The sequence below is a fragment of the Primulina huaijiensis genome, chromosome 2 (assembly GCF_012295235.1).
Source record: "Primulina huaijiensis isolate GDHJ02 chromosome 2, ASM1229523v2, whole genome shotgun sequence".
NCBI lineage: Eukaryota > Viridiplantae > Streptophyta > Magnoliopsida > Lamiales > Gesneriaceae > Primulina > Primulina huaijiensis.
Window position 1 is genome coordinate 26279992 of NC_133307.1, and position 19026 is coordinate 26299017.

General features: G+C 33.3%; 2 protein-coding genes across 5 annotated transcripts; one reads left to right on the forward strand and one right to left on the reverse strand.

The window, feature by feature from the left end:
* Window positions 1-2478: 2478 nt before the first annotated feature.
* LOC140971064 (receptor-like protein 7) lies at window positions 2479-6288 on the reverse strand. Its single transcript, XM_073433124.1, has one exon. It carries the CDS (start codon window positions 5952-5954, stop codon window positions 2583-2585), a length of 3372 nt encoding a protein of 1123 aa, XP_073289225.1. The 5' UTR covers window positions 5955-6288; the 3' UTR covers window positions 2479-2582.
* Window positions 6289-13568: 7280 nt separating this feature from the next.
* Window positions 13569-18493, forward strand: LOC140971065 (transcription factor bHLH140). 4 transcript variants are annotated; one of them, XR_012174244.1, is made up of 8 exons: window positions 13569-13655; window positions 13759-13898; window positions 14425-15371; window positions 16136-16754; window positions 16841-17011; window positions 17232-17557; window positions 18152-18246; window positions 18331-18493. XR_012174244.1 is itself a non-coding variant. In XM_073433126.1 (7 exons), exons 1-7 carry the CDS (start codon window positions 13616-13618, stop codon window positions 18153-18155), a joined length of 2247 nt encoding a protein of 748 aa, XP_073289227.1. In that variant the 5' UTR covers window positions 13569-13615; the 3' UTR covers window positions 18156-18493. The 4 variants fall into 4 exon arrangements, 2 of the variants coding, with proteins under 2 accessions (XP_073289227.1, XP_073289226.1); XR_012174245.1 differs by having other exon boundaries at window positions 18152-18271; window positions 18355-18484; XM_073433126.1 differs by having other exon boundaries at window positions 18152-18493.
* The last annotated feature ends 533 nt before the right edge of the window (window positions 18494-19026 follow it).

Consider the following 19026-nt stretch of genomic DNA (forward strand, 5'->3'; position numbering starts at 1 on the left):
AAAGAGGACGGTACAGGGGCGGAAGGCGACGCGGGTTGAGGGGCGGAAGGTGGTGCAGGGGGAGTAATGTTCGAACTTCCAGAATCAGGTTCAACTGTCTCCATAGTGCTTATAGAGACTGTATTATCAGCATCGCTAGTGATACTCGAGTTTTTTTATTTAGGCTCCGTTTGGTTGAATATATTAAATAAGTATAGATTAATAGTCAAATATTTATCGTTAAAATTTTAATATGTTTTAATAATCATTTTGACCCGGTTTAAGATCCAATACTATTGATCAAATAGTTATCCATAAAATTGGATCTTAAACCGAGTCAAAATGATTATTAAAACATCTTAAAATTTTAACGATAAATATTTGATTATTAATCTATCCTTATTTAATCCACTCAACCAAACACACCCTTAAGGATGGACACGGCGCACCTGCACAAAATGCAATTTAAATTAGGATGATATTACCTTTTTTAAATTGGAAACCAATCAATACAATATTTAACACATCAAATGAAATATGATTAAAAAAAAAAAACACACACACACACACATCAAATGAAACTATTATGAAAGTCCAACCGATCAAAGCGTTATTAATTCATTGAATAATCAAATAAAACTAAGACAAATTTATTGAAAATTAAATTAATCAAACAAAATAAGAACATAAACAAGTAAAAATTAAAATACAAATGCATGGAAGAAAATAAAAATCAATCAATGCATTATCTAACACATCAAATGAAACCCAGATAAAAAAAAATGAATAAGACACGCATTTACAAGTAACAATAGCAATTTACTAAACACATATTAATTACTAAGAGGAACAATAATTTACCACAAATCAATTAATTAAATAAATACTTTGTTATTATTTTATTGTTTCTTATTTTATTGGTGAAATCTTGAAATTTAATTATAAAATATTTAAAAAAATTTATATATAGATTAATTTCTATATAACTAAGGGAAAAAAAATAATTTCAATTCCTATGAATTTATGAACCTATTAAGCTTTCTACAAAGATAATCATTAATGACAAAAGACAAAAAAAAAAAACACAAGAACATAATTGTAAATTTATAATTCAAGTGTCATTTTTATAGTGATGTTGAATATAGATAGATAAATAATTAAATTTAATATATCGAGCAAATAAAATAAAATTTAAATTGCATAAAAAAGAAACAACAAAAGAGAATGATAAAACTTTAATTTAAACCATCGAAATCAAATCATCAAAATAAATAAATAATTATAACCAGATATTAAAATAAAAGATAACATCAAATTTGATGAAAATTATGAATATTAATAAACTAAACCGTGAGAAATTTATTTAAATACAAACCTAACAAATTGAATTAACCAAATAAATTTAGCAAATAAGTGGAAAAGACTACAAGACCATCATTAATAACAAAAAAAAAGGACATCAAATTAAGTTAAAATTGATGAAAATTATGAATATTTATTAAATTAAGCTAGCAATGAGAAATTTATTACAACACAAACCTAAAAAATGGAATTACCTAATTAACCTTAGCAAATGAGTAGAAAAGACTACTAAGATCATCAATAATAACAAAAGACAAAAAATATAAGGACATATTTATAAATTCATAATTAGTAACATTTAAATTGAATTATGAATTTTAATTGCATATCACAACTTTTTGTGTGAAAAATAATATATGAATTGATCATCCATACATGTTTTATCCAACATTTAATTCGAATTATATAAATGATTAAATATATGAAATTATATATTACACATCATTCATCATTTTATCTTTCCATCAAAATGATACGTTAAATATAAAATATTGCTAGAAAAGTAACATCTGAACATAAATTTATTATATTTGAATATGATAATAATAATAATAATAATAATAATAATAATAATAAAATTATTAATGCACAATATGTGCACTAATGATTTATTTTGTTTATTTTCCTTGAAAAGAAAAAAAGAAAAAAAAAATTACAATCCCATTGAACTAAAGAGAACCGATGATCAGTGTACGATCAGCTCCGACGATTCTCCAGTCTTAACAATAATGATACAATATTGCTTCTTTTTCCTGCGCCTGAATTTATCATAAATTGGTATTTTATATTATCTGAAACTATTGCCTGTTTTGGTTTCATATTTGGCAATGATTTCATTCTAGTTTCAAAACTTGACGCTTTCTCCTTGGTTCTTGGTGGATAATGCATTATCCCATTACGTACTATATCTTCTGATAATCTTTAGGTCCTACTCCTATACCTCTTTAGTTTTCATTATAATTTGTTTGTCATTAAGAGTAGAACTGCCATTTTGGGCTGCCATGATCTTAATGAAGTCTTAACTGTTTTAGCGTGAGTTCCACCTGTTCGTAAAATTTCCTCAAGCAGTATGGTAAAGTGAATTGACATTTGTGTGTGTGTGTGTGTGTGTTTTTAAAGAAATATTTTCACATGACATTGAAAAGAATTCAGTCTCATTATCTCCTATTCGAGGGCTACTGCATACTTCAACTATAGAGTATCTGTACAAAGAAAAACATGGAAATTAATTAAGAAAAGATTCAAAATTTTATACCATACATGAATAATATGGAAGAAGATGATGTAGAATAAGCGGAGAATGTGGGTGGTATGTAATGGCATGTACATTCGGTAGTGTGCACTACATTTGTCATTTGAATGTCAAATTTGGAGCAAAATATGCAGTACCTTCCACGTGACAAGTCATCTTCCTTTTTATCTCCATTTTCATCTTCATTGTCGTCATCTGAAATCTCAAATTCGATGTCTTGTCTCGCCTCAAATTTCCCATCATACCTGACATAACTGAATGTGTATCTTGGAAATATAAACCCTAGAAATTGGTCCATGTGCTCGTTGCACTGATCCCTCCATTCCTTGCAGAATGCAAGAGGTGCAATGACTAATGCTGCTCCAACCCCATATCCCAAACCAGTGAGTACGAATTGCCAATCAAATTCTGTTAGAATGGAGCTACGTAATCCCTCGGCTGCTGGTGGAGAAACCTCACAGGTTGTGTTCAATGGGAACCCACATAGGCCTGTGTTTCCTATGTAGCTTGATTCAGAAAATGTTTGTAATTGAGGACCCTGGGGGATTCTTCCAGATAGGTTGTTGTAGGACAAATTCAGGAATGAGAGGAATGTGAGACTTGCTAGCTCCTCTGGTATCATCCCTGTTAGCTGGTTCCTTGAAAGATCAAGTGATCCGAGACTTGTTAAGTTTCCAATTGATTTTGGAATTGTTCCAGTGAGACTATTATGCGATAAATTGAGAACATATAGTGAACTAACTTGTCCTACTGCTTCGGGTATCTCTCCTTGAAAATTGTTGCTAGAGAAATCAATTGATGTGAAAATAGTCAAAATCTTGACAAGCTCCAACTCTAATCCTTTGATGGTTACTGTCACAGTGTCCTGGTAGTATAAGTTGGCCAGCTGCAGATAGTTGAAGCTTATGTGGCCAGACCCATCACTTTCCTGCATCATTCTTCTCCAACTTGAGAACCAGGATGCATTCAGATACTCAACAAAGTTGTTTGAAGCTATATCGATGATTTGAAGATTTGACCAGCTTTGGTTTGCCTCAGGACATTTTATACCTCCATGAAATCTGTTGGAGCGCAAGACCAGAACACGCAAGCTGGATGAAGTTTGTAGCAAGCATGGGAACTTATCGTAGATATTGTTGTTTCCAACATTCATGACTTCTAAAGATGTGCAATTGGCCAAGGATGCTGGAATTTTCCCTTTCAAATTGTTCTCACTGAGGTCTAGAGTTTTTAGGCCACAACTGACAGAAAAACTATCAGGAATATCACCACTAATGTTGTTTCTACCAAGATTCAGTACTCCAAGACTCTTGTTATTTCTTAAGAGACAGGGTGGTATACTACCACTCAGTAAGTTGTCAGATAAGTCAAGAACTTGAAGGTAACTTGCATTACAAAGGGATGTAGGAACCGATCCAGTAATGCTATTATTTGCCAATGACAAAAACGAAGCAAAGCGAATGAAATTGCCAAAATCATGTGGAATGGGTTCTTGAAATCTATTACTCGAGTAATCTACATATATAACTGATTTTGGGGGAGTTGGAAACTCACCATGGAGTTGGTTCGAGTGCAAGTCTAGCATGTAAAGTGTACGAGTCATGTTGTATGGCATTTGTAGACCAACCAGAATATTGTGAGAAAGATTCAAATGCGTGAGGTGTCCATTTCCAATTTCCCAAATCCAACTTGGTATTTTTCCGCTAATAAGATTATTTGATAGGTCCAAGAAAGTCAATTTTGTGTGGTTCCTCAGATCAGGAAAGTTGTTCAGCTTACAGGAGGCCAAATTTAACCTGGATAGACTTGAATTTGTGGTTCCTACTTCAACTGTCAAGTTGTTGTAACCAAGCTCCAGCCTCGTAAGATTGGGAAGCGTTTGAATCATTTCCAGCTCTGTGCGGCCACTGAAGGAGTTGAAAGAAAGTGATAGGACATTAAGCATTCCAAGTTTAAAAAATGACTTGGGAATGGGACCTTCCAACATATTACTGCTCAAATCTAGTGTATCGAGGTTGGAGGAATTCGGTGTGGAAAATTCTTGGACTTGATCATTAAATTGGTTGTTAGAGAGCTGAAGTTTCTGTATTGAAGGGAGACTGAAGAGAGACGAGGGAATGCTACCATTGAGTGAATTAAAACCCAAATTTATAAATGTCAGATTTGTGAGACCTTCAAAATGCCTGGAAGATATCGATCCCATGAGTTTATTATAACTTAGGTCTATGTAATTAAGTTTCTTGGACATTTGTAATGTTGGGATTGAACCAGTGAATGAATTGAATGAGAAATCCACACTAACCAGTTCTGTTAAGTTGGTAATTGTGGATGGAATCGGTCCAGTGAAATTGCAATGAGAGAGGTGTATCATGGACAACATTCTAAGATTGCTAATGGAATCTGGTAATGAGCCTGAGAAGCTGGTGTAGGTGAGCATTATTGTCCTGAAAGATCCAATTTGATGAAACTCGGGTATGGCCCCCTTGAGTAATATATTGTTTGATAGATCAAGATTTTGCAGAGTGGATAACTGGAAGGTCATCTCTGGAAAGGAACCATGTAAAGAGCAAGAACTTAGACTCAAGGTAGTCAAATCTGAGAACTCTGTGAAAGACTTTGGAACTGTTGATGACAGATTGTTCCTATCTAGGCGTAGAACTGAAAGAGAACGAAGCTCTGAAAGAGAATCCAATGGACCAGGCAAACCACAATTCCGCAAGCTTAAATTTCTTAAATTGGGTGCAGATGAAGATATAATCCGGGACCAATCGCTTGGTGGATCTGAAATTTTAATACCGTCCAGGTTGAGTTCCATGAGAGAAGTGAGGTTTTGGACGAGCATCATGAAATTTGGATTCTCGAGTGTTAGGGGATGGAGACGGTCTGGGAAAAGGGTGGAGAGATCAAGACTTTTCAAGCTCCTTAATGTGGATAGTTCCATGGGAATCTGCCCAACAAAACCAGCATTTGACAGATTCAAGAATGCCAGATTCGTGAGATTCTGAAGCCCATTTGGAATTTCACTATTGTTGAATCTGTTGAATGCCAAATTTAGCTTTTCAAGATGTTTAAGACTGAAAAGACTCGAATCCTCGATCCCACGTGAAATTGACTCACCATCGAGCTCCAAACTTATCACATGCCCTGTGCTATCACAAGCTATCCCATCCCACTTGCAGCAGTCTACATTCTGGTTCCAGTTAACCAACCTTCTCGAAATTGCTGAGTTGTAAACAAGGCTGCTATTCAACTGCAACAACAGTGATCTTTGATCATACAAACACTGGCCAAAAACCCAAGAAACCGACAGAATTTGGAACAAGAACAGCAGCAGAATCCATGAAAGGAGAAGAATTCTCATTAGACGGAGTACTCTACACACCCTTAAGCCTATCAAGTAATCAATATGTAAAATTACTGCCCATCAACTTCAACTCTCTAGCCTTGAAGGATTCAAGCCAAAAAAAAAACAAAAAACAAAAAAATTCATTAACGGCTATGAAATAGAGACTTCGGATTAAGGGATGCAGGAAACTATGAAGGGGTCAACAAACTGGGAACTGCGTGTTTTTTTTTTCTTTTTTACTTTCTTGTAATATATGAGTCTCGACAGATACTTTTCCACGCGTTTTTGGTCTCCCGTTCTATATTTTATGGGCTGGATTGACTTTGGTGGCACCCTTACACGTGAGAGTACTTTTCCATTTGTTTGATTCTATGGTCATTATCTCTCTTGTATTTCATTATTAATCAAATCAATAATCTATCTTGTCTTTATTGAACATCAATAATAAAAGTCGTGATCATATCTTAATGCATTCTACATTATATATCCCGTGTATTAATGGTTGCATCTTATAAATATCATGTGAACTCTACATATATTCTTTCCACATGGGTGTTTTATTTCCAAATATTATGAAAATTATCAGTTCAAACAGCGATTTAATATCTTTTAATTTAGAAGATATTTGTATCTTTCATAAAAATATACACGACCATCATGAATTTTTTAGTTATCTTCCATTCATTACGAAAAATAGCAATAGAGTTTACGTCTCGAATTAGAAAAGACGTGATTATCGTGTTTGTTCTACTTCACTTAGAACTTAGCTAGCTCACGTTGCATTTGAAAACAAAAGTTGAATGCACCTAGACCTCACCAAGGGCCAGGTTCGGGTCCGCACAATTATGACCCTTAACCGGTCCGCTCATGGTCAGTTAAGGTCTTGATCATGGAACAGGCTATCTAAGTCCGTTAACCTTTGGTTCGGGGACTGTTTGACTCTTTTATTTTTCAAAAACAAATTTTTTTAAAAAAAACATTTAAAAATATTTAAATAAAAAAAATAAATTTAAAAAAAAACAACTTGCACAATTGAACTTATAAAAACTCTATCAAATATTTCTTTATCTCAATAAAAATTTAATTACATTTCTTCAATAAAAATTATATCACATTTCAACTTTCAACATCTTATATAAAAATATATTACATTTCATTATATTCAATCACATTCATTTATATTTCCTCCCTTCATTGTTCCAGATGTTCCCTCGATTTTGTCTTGATCTTCTTCATCACTTTTATTTTGTTGTGTTCGTCTAACGGCTTTTGACTAATTATTGAGCAAACAATGGGCTTCCAAATTTTACGGTCTAAAGCTAAATGTCTCTCATCCAATACATTTCTTCCAATACTAAAAGCATGTTTTATGGCAACCGTTGAAACAAGACAAACTATAATTTCTTTTGTCAGTATAGATAAAATTGGATATATTTGTGTTTTTTCCGATCATTATAGTAGAATGTCGAAAGTTTCCTCATCTGCATCACTAAAATAAAAAATAGTTGTAAAATAATTCTCAAATTCCTGACTAGAACTTGATGATCTTCGTGGACGTTTCGTCTGTTCTCTTAATAAAAAGATGTGTTTTAGTAAGTTTAGAAGTAATATTATTAGTGGTAGTAGATAGTGTTTTATGTGGTACAATGTGTTCACCATATTTGATGTTATATTCATTACAAATATCATATAAATGAATTTTAATATCAAACAAAATCAATGAAATATTAGGAACCGTTTCCATAACAGGGTCTAAAGATTCATAATATAATGTTAACATTTCTTGTAAATGATTTAATTTAAGTATAGAATCTAAAACAAAAGCACACAAAAGTATTTCAGGAATTCGTAAAAAAATATTTTTTCTATTTTTCTTTCATGACATAGATATATTGGACTAAATCATTATCATTAGATACAATATATTCACTAAAAATAGATGCAATGTTGCAACAATGTATTAAAACTAAATGAGAAGTAAAATAATAAACACCGGATAATTGGTCACTAGGATCATTAATTTTTTTTTAAATTTCACGAATACTAGTGCATATGTTCCATTGATTTGAAAACAAATAAATATCACGAGCTTGAACATGTTGATGAAAAAATATACATAATAAATCTTTATATTCAAAAGATGATAATAACAATTTATATGTTGAATTCAAACGAGTTGTAATGTCTCATGCAAACTCTTAAGGTCTCATACTATTTATTTTGCAAAATTTTCCCCATTGTTTCATAACATGTGAATGTGTCCATAAATAAAGAATTGCGCTCCTAATTGGTTGAATATTTGATGATAAATTTTTTAGTTAATCTTGCATACGCAAAATTAAAATTTTACATGTGCACATAATATGAAAATTTTTACCGCATAGTGATAATTTACATATTTCAATAAGCTCAATAATACTATAAGTATTTCTACTAGCATTATCGAAATAAATTGAAAAAACTTGAGAAGTTATAGTGTGTTTCGTTAAAACATCTATGTGCAAGCAATGTTTTTTAAATGTTCCAGGAATTATCAATCCAATGAAATGTAATAATCATATATGAACAATTTTGTCAATGATCACTCCAAATATCGGAACACAAAGAAAATTTATTATTTAAACAAACAAATTCTTTATTTAAATTTTTTGATCAATGACTAAATTTTTAAATGTGCGTTTGAAATTATTTCGTGGGATACGTTTAATAAAATGATTTGCACTTGTAGAAAGCTATTTTCAAAAGATAATTTATCACTAAAACTAAAAAAAATTGTTCAACTGCACAAAATTTAGTTGTTTCTTCTCTAAATTTAGCTTCGTTAAATTTAAAAAGTTGAGAATCATTACCTAATTGAGAAGAAAATGCTGAAATTTGAGTTTGTGAACGATAAATATGAATTTCCACAAGATGATTTTTTTCCACGTGCCAAATCAAAGTTCCATTACCATCTCCTTAGCTTGTTGAAGTTTGTAAGTTTTCGAACAATATTTGCATTTGGCTTACATATCACCGAATTTTCGAAGTGTTTGGTTAAGATATTGGATGTCGAGCGAGGCACCGCTTGAGTTTTACTTTTATATGCACTCAGATTGCTCATACTTTATTGACATTGATGATGACATGTTTGTTGAGCTTCTTGCTCACGTTTTTGATGTTCTTCATCGGAAAAATCAACATCATAACCATCGACATTTAATGAACGAAAATCGCGAAACTCGAACTCGAGTGACATGATGTCCTTCTGCTTTCCTTTGTCACCCCTACAATTTGATCCGGCTCCGACTATTTGTATAAATATGAAATTGAAGTATTTATGAAAATAAATCAACAATTGAAAACAAATCAATAATCAAGACTTGATGTTTTGATAATCAATAAACAGTTGAGAATTAGAGATAGAGAGAAAATTGTGTGAAAAAATAAAAAGGTGAAGGGTATTTATAGAAAAAATTTTCGGACAAAAAAAATTGCAACGGTCGATTCGCTGGTCTAGGTACTGGCATACCCGCTGGGCTGATCGTTACACAACGGTCATGTCATTATTGATCATCAACCTCCACTTTGTTTATATATATATATATGTGTGTGTGTGTTCAACCTGCACTTTGTTTATTTTCTTTTTAATAAAATTAATCAAAAAAGAAAAGGAGGCATCTTCTTACCAATTCCCTAACATAATTTTCTAGATAGGGTTGGTCGACCTTTTTTTTTTATTTGAAAAGTAGGTTTGAACGTTTTATTTATTTTTAATTTTCTATAACTATTTTTTTTTTAAGGATCTATAACTAGTTTTGGTCGATTATAAAATGTAAATATTGGATCTTAATTTTTTTCTTTTCGCCTTCTTTTTTTAATGTAAAAAGTACCACCAATGTAATTGCATTCCTTAAAAAATAATTCAAGTTATATATAGATAAAATTAAGTTAGTGATTCTGTAAAAAAATACAATAAAAATTAAATTATGCCTAGATTGAGACGGGGGAATGAGTTGGAAACATTTCATAAAAAAATAAATTAGGCCTCGATTTAATATATGAAAAAATCATGTGAGACGATTTCACGGATCAATTTGTGAGACAAATATTTTATTTAGATTATTCATGAAAAAATATTGTTTTTTATATTAAAAACACTTTTTTTTATTAAATATGAATATAATTTATCGTCTCACAAATAAAAATTAATGAGATTTTTTTTACATAATCCAGAAGGAGACAAAATTGCGCCATTAATTCTTCGATGAAATGGTATCATCTGACAACAATAATTTATCGAACGACTCTAGAAAAACAAAGGTAAGGAAATTGCCGTCCCTTAATTATTGGTCCCTCCCATCCATTTTTGTCAAAGAGACTGTGATTTTCGTTATGACCAAATTGGTCTTCCAAATTCTACCTTCATTTATTCGCAGTATATTTCACTGAAATTTAATGTATGACTTTTTGTTTTTGCATGCATCGGTCTCAACTTTTTTGTGCTGTTGATATTACCCTGTAACTTCGTCTTGGTCGGTCTTCCGCCGCTCATCCTTTGTCCAAAGGCAATTATCTTGTTTCATACCTGCTATTATCACGTAGCATATATCAGAAACTTCCAATTCCAACATGGTATTTGGTTAGAGTTCAAGGGACTTAATTTTTGTGCACTTCTATTCCGTCCTTGAATATGAGAATTCACCCCGATCCGCTGCTGTCATCTGCGTACGTATAGACTTGCAATACTGCAACCTCAACACACTAGGGAATATGTAATCAGGTGAGCGGGGTTGAGGCAATATAATACACTTTGAATCGATACTCCTATTGTAAATGTGAACACTAAGCAGCGTGAGCATAAATATCATGACCAGCCCACGTGGCCATGTTATGCGCCTATGTCGTCTTAGCCAATTTATGCTCCACCGGCCTCATGAATTAATTGGATGATTGGCATGTGTATCATTTTTAAACAAACGAAGAAGAGAAAGTAATAAAACAATATAAATTGAAAACATGTCAATCATCCAAAATATGGGAGGATAAACTTCGACTGGAGACTTCATCAGGTTTCAGTCGTGAGATTTTGCATCCATGGGACACTCGTCTAGATATAATTGCTTGATGTATTTTAAACTGAGTATGATAAGTGTACGATCAGTGTACTTGTATTTATATTTTAGATACATGAAATTTGTTCTTTAATCATGTAATTTACGAAACATCAAAGATGCAGCAGTCTTCACAGATCATGTTTTCATGCAAATTAAACTCCAACGATTATATCACAAAATCATTCACAAGCAATCAGGCGTACATAAATTATCTATAAAAGGATAAAACTTGCGCATGCATTCGCTGGAAAACAACAACTGAAAACACGGTTGACTTAAATAGATTCCCTATTTTGGAAACATCAGCTTTAGAAAGCGTTTCACTCATTTTTGTTCCATTTCTTGAAGAATGCAAGCAGCACAATGACTAATGTTAATCCAAAAACACATCCAGAGATGAACATGATTCTCCGATCCAATTCTGTTATAATTGAACTACTTACTACCTCCGCTGCTGGTGGAGAAACCTCACAGGTTGTGTCAAATTAAGGGAACCGGCCACATAGGCCCGGCCCTTCTAAATAGCTTATTGTAAGACAAATTCAGGAAAGAAAGGAATGCGAGACTTGCTAGCTCCCCTAGTATCATCCCTGTTCCTTGAAAGGTCAAGTGATTCTAGACTTGATACACTTCCGATTTATTTTGGAATTGTTCCTACAAGACTATTATGCGATAAGTTGAGAACATGAAGTGAACTGAGTTGTCCTAAATATTCGGATCTTCCCTTCAAAATTGTTGTCAGAGCAATCAATCGATGTGAAGATAATCAAAATCTTGACAAGCTCCAACTCTAGTCCTTCGATGGACTAGCTTTGGTTTGCCTCAGTACGTGTGATACCTCCATGAAATCTGTTGGAGCGCAAGACAAGAACACGCAAGCTATATGAAGTTTGTAGCATGCATGGGAACCCATCGTAAATATTGTTGTTTCCCACGTTCATGACTTCTAAAGATGTGCAATTGGTCAAGGATGCTGGAATTTTCCCTTCCAAATTGTTCCTTATGAGGTCAAGAGTTTTTAGGCCACAACTGACGGAAAAATTGTCAGGGATATCACCGCTGATGCAGTTGTTACCAAGATTCAGCACCCCGACTCTAGCTATTTCTTAAGAGACGAGGTGGTATACTTCCACTCCGTGAGTTGACAGAAAGGTCAAGAACTACAAGGTAATTCGCATAACAAAGGGATGCAGGAATTGTTCCGGTAATGCTATTATTTGCCAAAGATAAAAACGAGAGACAGGGTGTGAAATTGTCAATATCATGTGAAACACAGAAGATCGTGTCTAATAAATTTCTTGTCCAAACACAAACGTAGTACTTCCATTTTCTTCTTATGATTACATCCCCAATCTCAATTCTCAACTCAAACAGATTACTCCTATCTCTTAATTTAAAAAATAGTCTACCAAAGTATGCTTCAAGCATCACAGATTAGGATGCCCAAGTATATATAGTTTGATTAATTTCACTTCAGGCAATAGCATTCTTAGATTGACATTTGGATTTTTGTTACATCTAGCTGGGCATCAATGTGTAACTTTAACTTTTGAATGTAACTAACACCTGAAGGTCAAATGGAATTTATATTGCATGTGAATTTAATATTACTGAGGTCGAGTAATATTTTCCTATTCAAAAAATTATGGCAATAAAATGTCATTAGCTTATTTGATGATTATTTATCGACATTTCTGTTTATTTATTTGTAAATTATTGATTACATTTTGATTTTTAATGTAGATGTATTTATTTTCAAAATTATGTATTATCATAAAAACAAATATGTTCTCATTTTAGTAGCCTGAAAATATCAAGTAAAGCTGAATTAAAAAGTACCAGCAATTATATTGTGTACTTATATAATTGTTTTTTTTTTCTTTTTGTATTTTTATTTTTATGGAGGCTCTTGGCTTCTTTTATTTGTTCTTAAATTTTTTCAAATTATTCAGTATAGCTATCTAAAACTATTTATATATATTGTTTTATTTTTGTTGGATAATTATCAAATATATAATTCGCTTATGGAGATTTCTTCACAAGCGGTATTTGGACTTTCGAGGATATTTCTTCCTTTACGAATGTCGTATGTGGAGATTTTTGTTTCATCAAAATTTATTTTTTATTGATATTGATGACCTAACCGTGCAAGATAAATTAAGTAACAAGGATAATATTATTTGAAGATATAACTTCAATTTTTATTTGGGTGTCTGATTGCTACTTAGCTTCGGTCGCGTTTTTTTGAAAGAGAACTTTTTTCATGGGTGATAATTATTTTTTAAAAAATTTAAATTCACAATTGTATTATTTTTAAATCGAATTTGTGATTTACTCATGCGACCTATTATATTTACAATAACGCATAATTAACATAAAATACGTCAGTTAGTTATTTATATTCATTATGTAAATAAGATTATATTATATTTTAAAATAATTAACCTTTTATGTTAAGCTATTGGGCTGTTTGAGGACTTGGGCTCACTCAAGTCGCCTACGTCGGCCCATTAACTGTTAAACACGCTTTTCTAATGTCTTGTGAACTGTGAGAGCTGGAGGGAGACAGACCGTCGAAAGGCGATGGAAATTGATCAAGAAACTCCCTCTCAATCTGAAAATGGTCGGTTGATGTTGAAAAAATTAGTAGATTTCTACGTGTGACCTTTATTTCTTGAAGCAGTAATTTTTGTTTCCTGCTTTTGTTGATGTTTCCTTTTGTGAAGGAGGTGGAGAAATGGAAGAAACTAAAGAAAAGTCGAAGCCGGTAGTAGTAATGCTGATGGGCTTGCCCGGAAGTGGAAAATCCACCTTCTGTGATGAAGTAATTCGAATTTCTCGACGACCCTGGGCACGGATTTGCCAGGTTTGTTCTCGTTGTACAATATGAAAATATTTGCTGAGACAGATGAATTTTACTACAAATACTTGTACTTGGAGATATTGATGACATGCTTCAATGGGTATTAATTTTCTAAAATGTTAACGCGTAACTGAAATGCTTGGATGATTAATTTTTTCTGTTTTTACTATTATTTTTTTATATATAAGCTGTTAAATAAGTTAATGAACTGTATTGTAAGGTCCACTCGGAATTTTATTAAGCTTTTAGGCTAGAAGGAAAGAGACGATCTAATGGTAATCAAGTGAGTGTTTTTGGAATGTGTGATGATTGATGTATCTTGAAAACTAGACACTTGGGTTCCGAGGTCAGAGGTCTGTCTTTTTGCCTTAGAATGAGCATTATTATATCATATGATCATGCATTTGCTGGTTGAAAGTTAGCGAACATTTTATTTTTGATGTGCTTTGTGAAGGATGTTTTACCCTCTTTATTGATGATGGTATTCTTTTGTTGTTGATCAAGATTTTATCTTTATCTTGAAATGCAGGATTCTATTAATAATGGTAAAGCTGGTACAAAAAATCAGTGTCTATCAAGTGCTGCTGCTGCATTAAAGAATGGTGAAAGTATATTTATTGACAGATGTAATATTGACAGAGAGCAGCGCACAGATTTTCTAAAGCTCGGTGGCGAACAAGTGGAGAAACATGCTGTGGTGCTTGATCTTCCAACCAAGGTTTGTATTTCTCGTTCTGTGAAGCGTACTGGGCATGAAGGAAACTTAGAAGGCGGGAAAGCTGCTGCTGTTGTGAACCGAATGGCTTCAAAGAAAGAATTACCTAAACTAAGTGAGGGGTTCAATCGAATTACGATCTGTCAGGATGAAAAAGATGTCAATCTAACCATCAGCATGTATGGTTTCTTTGGCCCATTAGATTCTCTGCCTTCGGGCTACTTTGGCCAGAAGAATATGGATACCAAGACTCAAGTAGGTATTATGAAATTTCTTAAAAAATTGGATCCCTCAGGTAAAACTGGATCCGAGCCGACCAGCTTTCAGAAACTTAATCCTAATGACATGCAAGTAGGAAAGGATTCTGGTTTTCAGGGAGTAAATAAGGGTTCTGATCTTACGAGTGAGGCTTACGAGAATTCAAAAGGACATGATACAACTTGTTCTCCTGATACGATTATTTCAAACAACGTTCCCACTTTGGCATTTCCATCTATTTCTACTGCAGACTTTCAATTCAATCTGGAAAAGGCATCTGATGTTATTGTTGAAAAGGTTGAGGAGTTTATAAGTAGAATAGGAGATGCTGCACTTGTTTTAGTAGATTTGTCACATGGATCCAAAATATTGTCTCTGGTCAAGGCTAAAGCTGCACAAAAGAACATTGACTCTAAAAAGTTCTTTACAATGGTTGGAGATATAACTCGACTCCGTTCTGATAAAGGTTTAAACTACAATGTAATTGCAAATGCTGCCAACTGGTGAGCTTTAAATCTTAATTTTAATTCAGCAATAACAAGCATCTAATCTTTCTTGCCTGCATGTAGTTGACTAGTAGCGTTATTTATGTTTCAGCATTGAAATCTTTTCATATTGATGATTGTTTGTTCTTGGTTATTGTTCGTTTCTTGGTTGTAAGTTGTGTCCTCGTGAAAAATGTTTCAGTTTCCAAGATATGAATTGGTTATGTTTGAGGTGGGTTTGCGATTCCTGCATTGTGGTGCAGGCTGGTGCAGGTTCCTAGAATGTCATTATAAGTGGATTGATTGAAATTAATGCTTTATCCCAAATCTTTAAACAATAATCAATAGTTTAAATTAAAAAAACTTTTAATCTGATAGAAGAAGCTACAAGAAGTTGCCAATATTTGTGGATTATGAGCATTTGCTCTCTCTAATTTTGTCCCAGGAGAATTCTGCAGTTCTGTACTATTGAGCTTTGGACATTCTTCCTGTTATAGTGGTCGATTGTGAAGGGCATTAGTTGAAAAAGTGGCTTTTTATGGAACCAGAATGCAAGGATGGCATAATATTTCTACCTATAAGTTGCTATCTCTTAAGCGCCGAGTGTATCTTTATCTGATGTTGGCATTTTTCAGTTTCATCTTTCAAGCATAGTGATGAGGATGATGGTGGTTAAGTCAAACATATATCTTTTTTTTTATCCTTATGCAGCATACAGTGTCTCTCTTATTACTTATGCTCAACTTTGCCTTGTTTGTCATTTGAAATTTAACTTAGCGCAGGCGTCTAAAACCGGGAGGTGGAGGCGTGAATGCTTCCATCTTCAATGCTGCGGGATCTGCTCTGGAAATTGCCACCAAGGAAAAGGCAGCATGCCTGAGACCGGGAAATTCTGTAGTTGTGCCTCTTCCTTCATCTTCCCCATTGTTTATTAGGGAAGGCATAACACATGTCATACATGTACTTGGACCAAATATGAATCCCATGAGACCAGACTGTCTCAAACATGACTATGTTCAGGGCTGCAACATACTTCGGGAAGCTTACTCATCTCTGTTTGAAGGGTTTGTGTCGATACTAAAGTCACACTCATCATCAGAATCTGGAGATTCCAAAGAGTTGAGCCATTCAGGGGATCATCAGAAGGGAAAAAGGGAAGCTACTTATGAATCGGACAAGAAAAAAAAGTACAAGGGATTTCAACAGGACCTTAAGACTGGTGTCAGCAGTTACTCGGATGAAAAAAACTCCCAGGATAAAAGGGTTACAGAAGGCAAGATCAATGCTTGGGGCTCATGGGCTCAAGCTCTTTACAAAGTTGCTATGCATGCCGAGGAGCATGAGAATGCTCTACTGGAAGTATCGGACGACATTATAGTGATGAATGATGCTTATCCCAAGGTTCTCTCTCTCTCTCTCTCTCTCTCTCTCTCTCATATACTTAAAGGAAAAAAATGGTTGAAAAATTTTTCTTTCTTGTCCTACAGGCACAGCATCATTTATTGGTGTTAGCACGGGCTGATGGTCTTGACTGCCCTGCAATTGTCTGTAGAGAACACATCTCATTGTTGAAAACCATGCATGCTGTCGGTTTGAAATGGGCAGAAAAGTTCCTGAATGATAATCAATCATTGTCGTTTCGCCTTGGATATCATTCGGTAAGTTTCTGATCGTGAGGTCATAATTTTACTGTAGCGGTTGATGCTTCATGAAAAATTGTCAATAATAAATCCAAAGCTTAAAATATGAGTTTATGCTTCACATGTTATTTAAATTGTGCACCTGACGTGTTACTTTCCGTGATTTACTATCCGGATTAGCATATCACCATAAACAATTACATGCTAATAGATGACACTATACTAACCCATCCTCCAGGAGCCTTCCATGCGACAATTACACCTTCATGTGATCAGTCAAGATTTTGACTCCCATTATCTAAAAAACAAGAAGCACTGGAACTCATTCACTACTCCATTCTTCCGAGATTCAGTAGATGTGATAAAGGAAGTCGAGGAGCATGGGAAGATCATATTGAAAGATGATGAGTTTTTAAGTATGGAACTTCGGTGTCATCGGTGTAGAAGTGCCCATCCAAACATACCACGTCTCAAATCCCATATCAGTTCTTGTAAAGCACCTTTCCCTGCCACTCTACTCCAAAATGGCCGACTCGTTTCCTCCGGAAGTAACAACATACTCGAGTAACTTACAGATTCAACTTGCTGTGTTTTGCTTTCTTCATTTTGTTGTTTGACTCTTGGTAAAAAGATAAGTTGTATATACTGACTTGTGTAATCTTCTTGGCTTATTTTTCAGCCAACATTGAACTCGGTTAACGCGGCAATAAATTGGAAACAGAGTAAATGGTGGACGAATTTAAGTTGATTTGTACTCATTTTGAAAAATATTTTGTAAAAATGTGTTTTTGGAGAAATTACGGTAGAGAACAAATGTATGTGTGATTTTTTTTTTCTTGAATGAAATGATAGATGATTTTGAAATTTTTATTGGAGAATATAATATAGGAATGGAGATGATTTTTAAAAATGGTTCCAATTTCCTAACATTGCCCAAGCTTTTGAGAGCACCAAGTAATATTTTTATTTACTGTCGCATTCTTATAAGTTTTTTTAGGATTAGTCATATACTGATCAGTGTGCCAATTTCTTACAATATTAACTTGTATTGAGAAGAAAGAACCTAGAGATGGCCTGCTCAGTTTGGATGGTTTACTGTTAGTGGATTATCTCCTCCAATTATTGAGTGTTTTATATGTGTTTTATATTTTCTTGCAGTTAGTGATTTAGGATCTTTAATTTTATGGACGCTTCTTAGTGACTGCGATGTCCGAAATAATTATTAGAGAAGCGAGCAACATCATCTTGGAGAAGTTTATCTGGTTGGTGGATCATGTGGTATGCTTTTAAATCAAGGTAGACTGATACTAATTGAGTATAACACAACTTACAGGGAGCTCACTAGTCACACAGTTCCACAGAGTGGACATTCACGTGCAGTAGCTGATCGATAATGGAAGATGAAATTCCAGGGAAAACATTGCCAAGTAAGTGAAATTGCTCGGATGAGTTGAAGTCAACAAGCTTTGGGACATTGTGGAGGAGCAAAAGGTTGATCATATCGCGAACCTCAATCGATATGAATTTCATAACAAAATATGAATAGAATTAATTACATATCTGAATCATCGAGCAAGTTGTTGATTTCTTTGAAGAGAGAACGAAGAAAATTTAATTTCTCACATGGAATATAATAGTCACCAACAAATAATAGTAGCAATTTTTTTTATTCTTGAAAGAAGAAAATTTTTCAGTGATAATTTAATATGATATATTTTGTTTTTACTAGTTAGATGATTAGTATAAATATATTTGATAAATTTAGTTCTATAAATATAACTTGCTCTCTTAAATTAAAATAATCATAATTTATTTAAATATATTTTTTAACTTGAGTTATCAGTGCTCGGTACTAAAGTTTTGTCCATTAAATTTTTTAAAAAAATTAAAAAATTTAATGGATACATGAAGCTAGCAAAATCTTATTTTGTACTATAAATTAATTGAAAAGAATTTTCTTATATTGTTCGAAATATGGTAATTGAATTACGAAAGATTGGAAGATTTTGTCTGCATATGTAAACCTAAATAAA